Below are 10,611 nucleotides of genomic sequence, written 5' to 3' on the forward strand. Positions count from 1 at the left end.
GGAAACCCCATTAAGATGTGTGGAGAACATGCAAAATACACATGGACAACAACCAGGCACAAGATTCAAAGTCGTGACACCATGAGGCAGCAGTTTTAACTACTGTTCCAGCATGTCATTTATAATTACTTTATTGCATACATTAATAAGACATTTATGATTATTGTTAAATGTCATTATATAGTTTATAATAATAAATTGTACACCTTTTATGTTGTGGTAGAAATCAACATCTTAATAAAAGAAAGAAACATCCTCTAATAAGACAAATCAGTAGTCATCCATCAGCAATATGCTTTAGAGGGAGCATTCTTCAAAAACAGTATCTTACAGCGTGGTGAGAATGATCACAGAATGAAAGTGTAGTTATTGATAACCAAATTTACATAGCAGTGCTGATTAATTCTTACATATCATACTCTGATTGGTTAAAAGAAATGAAGTGTTTAGCATAGAGTACAGCCAGCCTAAATAAGCCATTATATCCTTGGTCTTCAATATCTCTTAGATTAGATATTACTCTTGAAGTCTCTATGTGTGTGACAATTGTTGTTAACAGGAAATCTGATCTCTTTAGTCATCCCTCAGTACATTTTGTGTATTACATTTTATGTCTCTGATATTCACTTGACCTTTATATGATATACTGTTATGCCTGAACTGGTTTCTGACATGTACTAACCCTTTATGCTGTTTCTTTAAGATGAATGCCATGTTAGCTTAAAATTATTCTTCCACAACATATGACTTATACTGATCCATTTTTCTTCAATTGATTATACATCTACTATAGTCTCTAGCACAATGATCCAGATCTGGAATATTCTGCACAAATTTGAAGAGAAAATATTGAATGAATGAATAGAATGGCAGCACGGTGGCACAGTGGTAGTGCTGCTGCCTCGCAGTAAGGAGACCGGGTTGTGCTTCCCTGGTCCTCCCTGTGAGGAGTTTGCATTTTCTCCTCGTGTCTGCGTGGGTGTGCTCCAGTTTTCTCCCACAGTCCAAAGACATGCAGGTTAGGTGAATTGCCGATCCTAATTTGTCCCTAGTGTGTGCTTGGTGTGTGTGTGCCCTGTGGTGGGCTGGCACCCTGCCCAGGGTTTGTTTCCTGCCTTGTACCCTGTGTTGGTTGGGATTGGCTCCAGCAGACCCTGTGACCCTGTAGTTAGGATATAGCGGGTTGGATAATGGATGAAAGGGCGGCATGGTGGTGCAGTGGTAGTGCTGCTGCCTCGCAGTTAGGAGACCCGGGTTCGCTTCCCGGGTCCTCCCTGCGTGGAGTTTGCATGTTCTCCCTGTGTCTGCGTGGGTTTCCTCCCACAATCGAAAGACATGCAGGTTAGGTGGATTGGCAATTCTAAATTTGCCCTAGTGTGTGCTGGGTGTGTTTGTGTTTGTCCTGCGATGGGTTGGCACCCTGCCCAGGATTGGTTCCTGCCTTGTGCCCTGTGTTGGCTCGGATTGGCTCCAGCAGACCCCTGTGACCCTGTATTCGGATTCAGCGGGTTAGACGATGGATGGATGGATGATTAGAATTGTTGCTCTTCAAAAAGATCAAGGTACTACTTTATTATTTTAAACTCATACTGAAGACATGGTGGAAAGTTACTTTGATATTAGATGAGTGGAAGAGATTTCTAAAGATTTTGTGCTGAAATGCTGTAAAATGTAACACTGTGCATACTGGCTGCACAGAAATATAGTGCAGTGTCTTCAGTCTGTAACTGAGAAATGGTCAATATGACAGTTTTTGTTGCTTCCCCAATTAAACTGAATCTCTTTTGGAAGCTGGGCTCATAATTAGGAGAAGAACCACTGATGGACCCAATGAGCTTCAAAGCTGTTTCTTCTGTTGATTGCTGGTACCAGAGCATGAAGGGATAGCTACTGTCACCATGGCTGCATCTTAATTCAATTGAATCACTTGTTTTTTTTATGACTAGTGATGGTGTCTGCTGAACATTAATGGTCTCTGAGAGATCTGTAGAAAAGGAACAAGAAAAAATGTTTGTGTTATTTTACCTTTAGTACTGTAACTATATCTGCAAAACTGAACAATTATCACAAAAGAAAAATCAAAAAAGTTTATGTACACATAATAAACTAATATATTTTCAAAAAGCATTCTGCTTGTATTAGGAATCAAAGTCAGACTTTCAACATTCCTGCTGCTAAAACATCTAAACTCTGACAAACAAACAAATAAATAAATGCTACTAGATGTATAATGAATGTATTAAATTAAAACAAAATCTTACCTGGTGCAAGCAAGAAGATAGCAATTAAAACTGTCATCATCTTGTTGTATGTGGTATAAGGTGGTGTTCTTCTGGGTTTGACATATAAAACCAAAGTACATAAAACAGGAAAAGTGTCAAAGCAGATACATTTCTTTTACAAACACCACCTGCACTCACAAACACACCCCTTATCACAATGTCATCTTTCACATTTCAGTGTGTTTATTATAATATTCATGTTTTCAGTCTAGCACTTCTCATTAAAGGACTGTCTATTATTATTATTATTATTATTATTATTATTATTATTATTATTATTATTATTATTATTATTAATATTTATCAGATAATAAATTATTTTTGTCAATAACCAGAATCTTGATTTTTTTTGTAATCACTCTATTTTTTAAACCTCATGCCCTACACTTTTTAAAATAAAGGTGCCACAGAGATTCTTCAAAGAGATGCCATCGGGGAACCATTTTGGTTTTCCAAGAGATCCATCCATCCATTATCTAACCCACTATAACCTAACACAGGGTCACAGGGGTCTGCTGGAGCCAATCCCAGCCAACACAGGGCACAAGGCAGGAACAAACCCTGGGCAGGGCGCTGGCCCACTGCAGGGCACACACACACACCAAGCGCACACTAGGGACAAGTTAGGAGCCATTTACATAAAGGTTCCAGAAAGAACCATTTATTTATTTAGTTCGGTAACAGACTATCTATAGTAAATAACCATAAATAGATGGTAACAGATCTGTGCAATACAAATAGGTCTTGATTTTGAAAGGATCCATGTTACATATGATAATGCAGGTTAAGTTCAGGTTTTCTTAATCTGGTAGTGTTTCTCTTGGTATAGCCTACCAAACATTCAAGATTTCAGACTATAAACGGCGGACTGCATAATAACTTGCAGTGAATACATCTGATTTGCAGGTTTCATACTCTATCTCTGTACGTTTAGCATCCGTTTGCTCAGAGGTTGATGTGCTTGCTGCTTCATGAGCAGCTCTTGTTTTCTCCACTCTAGTGGCCTGCTTCTTCTCTTCTTCCGTCTGCACCTTTTCGTGTTAAAACTGATTTAAGTCAGTGTTTGTGTTACAATTACTTAATTTTTCACTTCAGCTGGCACTTAAGTCTTCAATCTACCTCAAGAATGATTTAAAATATGAAGAGGTAGAGAAAGTGACGGCAAAGGTGGTAGGAATGAGAACGGCGCCCATATGCGTGCACTGCACGGCCACCTTGCTGGCAGCTGCCGAGAGTTGATTCCACAATAAAATAAAATAAAAATAAAAAGAGTAATAAAAATCATCACCCTGAAAGTGGACAGTAGAGGACACGTAGTATATGTGTACCAAATATCAGGTTAATAAGTCAAACGGTTTGTGAGCTACAGGTGATTTAAAATCCTGGATAGACAAATGGACAGCCAAGGTAGCGTTTTGTACAAGATTTTTGTTTCCCTACATATTAATAATGCAAAAAAGACTTGTGTGTCTTAAAGTGCTTAGGCACAGTCATGTGAAAGCCGCTGAATGTGCAGTGAGCATGTGAGTTTGAGAGACGTACCACGTGAAAGCCATGAAGTACTTGAGATGCTAGAGAAAGTTTAAATTTGTGCGTTTGTTGACCAAATGTAAATTTTTATGCACATGTTCAGAAGTAAAGCGCGAAACATTAAAGAGGAAACTCCTCAATTAATAGTCATGTTAATATTTTACATCACTTAGTGTTTATCATTACTGTAAACACCTTCAATACCGTTCAGTAAAACACAAGATGTTTATACTGTTTAATATAGCCCTAGCCTGTAAATTATTCGGATATTGCTTTCAAACTTTAAGAGATGTTGTGTATTAATATGGATATAAACCTTTTACGTTGCAGCTTTGAGTTTGTAATTACAAATACTTACGTTGGTAGTGTGTAGCTATAGTGCCATCTATTGGACTTTTTTAAACTGCATTGTGAAACAACATTTATGTATTTACTAAGTGTTTTTTATTTTGTTGTTTGCCTTGTTAGAACCACACACTCACCTACCTAAACCTACATGAATAATTATTCTACCTCATGTGTTTTCTGGCATTTCAACATTAAACCAATGTTCCTACAATGGTTGGATTAGTTCCTGTGTTCTAACTGACCCACGCGGCGACTACAGCGAACTGCAAGTCTGCCTTCTCCTACGTTTTAAAACTTCCTTTCCAATGAGTAAGTTTTTCACGGCAAAAAAATAAATAAATAAAAAAATAAAAAAATGGCAAAGAACCTTTCCAAGGATGAAGTGGTGCTTTATTAAGCAATAGTTCTATGATGAATCACATAACCCTAATGAACCAAAGCCATTAAAGAACCAATATTTCTAAGAGTGTAGTTAAGGGTCTGGGCTATATCAGTCAAAAGTAATGAACCCGTCCTACATGGAATGGCAGATCGTTTCATGCCACCAAATATGGAAAAATACATTATTGTCAATTAATCTTACAAGCACGTCTTTGGAATGTTAAAGGACAACCACAACAGACACAAAATACCCACAAAAAACACACATCTCACTTGTAAAAAATCCAGTCTTTTTAAACCCAGCCTATGTTTCTTCTGTGATAGGACTATTTACTGCATGACACTTTTAAAAATAAAAGGTGTCATGGATCTTCAGAGAGATGCCATATAGGGAGACCATTTTTGTTCCCAAAAGAACCATGTACATGAAGACTGCAGAAAGAAAGTGTTTATTTAAATTTGTAACGTCTAAAAATATTGATGTATTGATTTTAAAAAAATATGAAATGCCAATAGATTTGAATTCAGGTTTTCTTGATCTCGTATGCTGCTAGCCGACTGAATGAAATGGTTCTTTGTCAAGCAAAGGTTCTGTGCAGAATCACAAAACCCATAAAGTGTCATGACAGAGCCGATGTTTTTTGTGGCATAATTTTAATCTGGTTTCTGTTGAATTTGAACAAACAAAAGTAAATAAATAAATGTGTAAACTATATTAACTGTTTCATTCACCTGTTCTTATTAAATTTACAATTTACTTTAAATGCTGTTGTCCAAATCCTATTTAATTGTCTTCCCACGCGTACACAGTTCATTCATTCAAATCTTTCAACACCTGCATGCATTCAAGGACCAAACACATTCTTTGTACTGCACAATACCATCTGTTGATATTTCTGCCTTTGAGGGTTTTAGCTTAAGTCTGACACAGATTGTCTCATTGTGACTTTACTGGCTGCGCAAAAGTACATTGCAGAATCCGCAGGTTCCAGTGTGTTGATTTTTAGGGATCCATTAGTTGCTTTCTCCCTTATGACTTCATATTTGACTTCGTCAAAAGCAGCTTCGTACTCGGGCTTGCTCCCCTGCATCGAGTATACGATTAACCTGATTCCTTCTTTCGGGAACTGCCGATAGAAGTACATTTGGTAGTAGCTGTTATCGTTGTGTTCACAGCTCAAAAGGGCTGTTTCTCCTCTTTTGCCAAATATTAATGGGGGACTTTGAATGACTGTAACTCCGTCTCCTGCAACTAAAAAGAAACGTTTTGAAACATCAGCAATGTCTTTTCTTTCTCATAGGATTCCACAAAATTTGGTAAAAGTTAAAACAAACAACTTACTGAATAAATATGAAGAAAAAATGAAAAATGTAAACATTTTTGCATCCGTTCTATTAGACAAGACCAGCCAGACTAAATAAATAACTGTATTTAGCAAAAACAAACAGAATACAATTTACATATAAAAAGTGGTGACTAAAGAAGGAATATGCAAGCACAAAGATAAAACACAAGAAAGGTTGAAATATGTCAAGACCTGCTTCATGGTCTCCTCCCCTTTTTAAAACTGTTAAAACGTCATCTCTTTAGAATATTTTACTACGCCTCTTAACATTTCTTTTACCTTTATTTTTTGCTTGTTTGGATGATTTTTATTAAAAGCTAGTTCAATTTAACGCTGCAGTTACGGATAAGAGCGGATGAGGGTTTTGAACTTACTGTAATTATTTAGATGTAGATAAATACAATTTAAACATTTACTGATGGATTCTATTCTATTTCTTGCCATTTTTCAGAAATATAGTTTCTAGTTTCCCTGTTTGCTGATTTAGTTTGGATTTATTCAGTTCACATAATTTCACCTTAGTTAAGTCTCCACGAAAAAGCATTACTTCGCTATTGAATCGAAAAGATGTCTCTGGACACAACACTGAAAACGTTACTAGACGCCATATTTGTCCTCGTCCACACGGTTGAACAGAATTATAATACAAACATATAGACGGTCAATTTGGAATTTAAATGTCGTTCTGTCTGGCCTTGATTATTGCGAAAACCACAGGCAACGCAGCAAGAAAATACGAAATCTGATATTGTCGTTGGCGATTGGGAAGCAAAACCTGTAATAAATCAGGACTCCTACTAGAGAAAAAACTCGCAACAGAGTAATATAACACAAGGAAGGAAGTCAGCCATGCGCCCTGTGGTCTTAAATTAAAGGTGCCAAAGTGCGATGCATTTACTTACTTGGCTGACGCCTTTACCCAATGCGACTTATACCATTTACAGAGTAAGTGGCGGCATTTGAACCCACAGCCTTTAAAGCCTTAACCACTAAACCACTTCACTTGCTTGCTTGCATTATGGGAGCCATTTTTGATTTCAAAAAGAACCATTCACATAAACTGTTAAAAATAAGCTCTATACATTTACTTCCATAATAGGTAAATAAACATTAACAGATGGTGACTGATTTGTGTTGATTTCATTCCTCATCTTAAAGGGTATCGGGATGCCTACAAAAACAAAGGCTAAGTTCTGGTTTTCTTAATGTGTTTGTGTCCTGCTAGGCAGTCAAAGATGTCTGCACGATTATATTTTCAAAGCCGAAGGAATCAGAAATCAATCTTGGATAAAATAGTTTTTTGTGAGACAATGAGGAACCTTCAAAACTCAGCTTCGTGCCATTTTAGGACCAGTATTATAAGAGTGTATGTCGAGAAATTCATTGAGCGTTTACGTTTCCAATTCCCTATAGTGCCTTGGGATGAATAGCAAAAAACGCTGATTTCCGTAGAAATGTCATAGTGAGGAACACAGCGGTTGTGATAAGGTAGCCGCGTGTATTACGAATGTCAGAGACGCTAATGTAGAACTTGTAACACCTGTACCTTTACTGCGCCTTATCTGTGGTTAAATGGAGCAGAGCAGATGTTTCCGCATTTGATATCGCCCCCAAAAAAAGATGTGTGCCGTTGATGAAGTGTTTTGTTATTCTGACCTCTGCTGGATGCATCTGAAAAGCAATGATCTGCATGTTTATTTGTTCTTTTGTTGTTGTTATTGTTGTTATATTTTAGCGTTTCAAACGTTACATAAGTAACCTTCTGATGCCTTGTTAATCATTATCATTGGGCAAAAAGCACGGAATTGCCTTGAGCTGGACTCCAGTTCATCACAAGGATTTCTCTTGTACGCAACAGCACACGCACTCACAAAAGGGTCGATATGGAATCGCCAGTTTATTTAGTCTGCACGTCTTTGTGAAAATGGAAACCCTGAAATGTCTGAATATCTGGGGGAAACTCCATGTCGAGTCGCGGAGGATATGCAAACTCAATTAAGGAAATCAACCGGGCCCGTGATTCAAACCCATGGACACTGTATCCGTAAAGTATAGGTTCTATATTTTGAACTTCTGTTTGCGTTTCTTTCTATGCCGAGTTTACATGCCTTGGATTTGCTTCTAGGATGTGTATCCACTGTCTAAATGATTTGCTTCTCGACAGCCAATAATGAGTGACTCCTGTGATAAAATAACGAATCCTTCGGGGCTGGTTTTAGTGAAGACAATAATTTGACCATCATGGAACATGTTCAGCATCGATATATTGAACACCTTTCAGAATGTAAGTTTGTATTATAGAGTAGGAGAGCCATAATACATCCGAACAACATTTGTAATTTGAAACCAACCTCGAACAAGGCCTCCGTCATTCACGCCCACTTATAACGTGCGCACACCAATCAAACTGATGATATTTTAGCTCGGGATTTGGGATGTAAGTGGAATTTTAAAAGACGTGAAAACGAGTACAAGTGCAAATTCGACCCAAACAATGATTGTGTATAATGGAACCTAAATCCATTGTATTTTCAATTCTATAATAACAAACTGGTATTGTAAAAGCGAAAAATATGTAATTTGACACCGAGCGGCTAAAGCTGCAACATTGCGCTTTATGGGCAAGAAGGGGATAAAGCATCCCCTGGAAAAACGATCATTTGTGTGAGCTTTAGTAGTAGCTTTGTGAAATGTATATAAACACAATTCAAATAAATTAAGACAAAAGTAATTTTACGTTTAAATGAAAGGAAATCACCCAGGACCAGATCAGCAAAATGAATATGTCAGTAATGTTTTTATGTACGTTTTTGACAGATAACGATGTGATCTGGGCCGCTGTGGTATCTCGCTGCGCAAAAATACGTCCCGCTGTCTTCAAGTTTGACTTTTAAAATTGTTAGAATGACTTGTTTTTTATCCATGACCTTTTAAATTATATCCCTTTTTAAAGTTTTCCTCATAGTCAGGCTGTTCGTGGTAAACATATCCAATGAGTTTGAGCTGTGAATCTCCTCTCGTCCGTTGGTACCAAAGCATTTGATTGAAGTTGCTGTCGCTGTGATTACAAAACAATTCAGTAGAATTTTCAAGTTTTGCAAGAACGAAAGGCGTCTGATAAACGCTGTTACCATCCGCGAGATCTGTAAGGAGAAAATAATCGAGTATATCAAAGGAACAATACATTTGTGAACTAAAAATACAACTAAACTATATACAGTACGAGGCACGTTCAAAAAGATTCCGCACTTTAATATATTCATTTAAAACGGTGACGGCGGGAGGAGTAAAGGCATTAAAAAGCTGGTACGACGCCTAGAAAAAAGGAATCGTAAACGAAGGTAACTATGTAGAAAAGTAATGTAATTTGTTTTAGAAATTCGTAATAAACATATTTTTAAAAAGCGCGGCAACTTTTTGAACGTCCCTCGTATATCAGCTATCTTTGTGATCGCACTAAATTTTAAATATTGTCACTTTCTAATAAATCAAGAGAGAAAAATCACCAGTGCTAAACTAACACTTCAACGTGAATACGGAAAAAGAATATGCAGATAAAGTGATAATGTAATTTTAACGAACTTGTGTGTGTGTGCATGATATAGGCTACATCAAGTAACAAAACAGCGATGCATAATAAATATGTAAGAAAAAAATAATATCCTGAACAATCTTTATTTCATCTTGTGGTATATAGGTGCTCACTTGACAAAAACTGTAGCGTCGCAGCGTAAAAAACAATCGTTACAGTCATGACTGAAGTGAAAGACGACAATCTCCACTTAAAGCGCAGCTTTGCATCTGAAATATACTATTACGCCGGAAACTACGCTATAGCATCGTGTCAGGTGATATTTGTTGCCAGACCTCTTTTCGTTCTCTCTTGACCTTCAGTCTTTCGTGTCTTACTATGCACTATAGAAGATGATGTGTCAGATTCACTTTAAAAACACTTTTAAAATAGTACATCACATTTCAAGCGATATTTTGAATTTTGTTTTTTATTTGAGTAACAGGTCATACCTATATTTATCTAAAATAAAATAAATAAAAGGGTGTTATACCGTGTTAGCCATTATGAATGTAGTGAAAAGTTAAGTAAAATGACACATCAGGTCCCTTCTTTTGCATCGAAAGCTTGCATATTTTAATAATTTTAGTTAGCCAATAAGAGGTGTCATTTTGCTTGACTTCTCTTAAATAAAATAAACATATGGCAATATAATCGGTTTAAAATTTTACGAAAAATTCTCTGAAGATTTACACATACACTGAGCAACCATGTCATAGATCGTAACAAACAGAATTATCATGTTTTACACAATGAATCGGTTAATTTATCCATCCATCCACTATCCAACTCGCCATATCCTAACTACAGGGTCACGGGGGTCTGCTGGAGTCAATCCCAGCCAACACAGGGCGGAAGGCAGGAAACAAACCCCGGGCAGGGCGCAAACCCACCGCAGGGCACGCACACACACTAGGGACAAATTAGAATCGGCAATGCACCTAACCTGCATGTCTTTGGACTGTGGGAGGAAACCCACGCAGAAACGGTTTAAATAAATAAATAAATAAATTATTTATTTATTTCTTTGTTTAAACTTTGGGCAAATCCAAACCGTGTGATCTTTTTCTTTCACGAAATAAAAATGTAAAGATTATGATCATACAGTTTATCTAACAGAACCAGCTATCAATTTGTATATGCATTTTCCAAT

The 10,611-nt window shown here is 37.0% G+C and overlaps 1 gene segment (V, D, J or C); it reads right to left on the reverse strand.

Moving 5' to 3' along the window:
- Nucleotides 1–1,461: 1,461 nt before the first annotated feature.
- Nucleotides 1,462–2,422, reverse strand: LOC120524975. The segment is given in 2 exon segments: nt 1,462–1,984; nt 2,262–2,422. Coding segments are annotated over 2 exon segments (384 nt in total).
- Nucleotides 2,423–10,611: the final 8,189 nt, after the last annotated feature.

The sequence above is a fragment of the Polypterus senegalus genome, chromosome 3 (assembly GCF_016835505.1).
Source record: "Polypterus senegalus isolate Bchr_013 chromosome 3, ASM1683550v1, whole genome shotgun sequence".
Lineage (NCBI taxonomy): Eukaryota > Metazoa > Chordata > Cladistia > Polypteriformes > Polypteridae > Polypterus > Polypterus senegalus.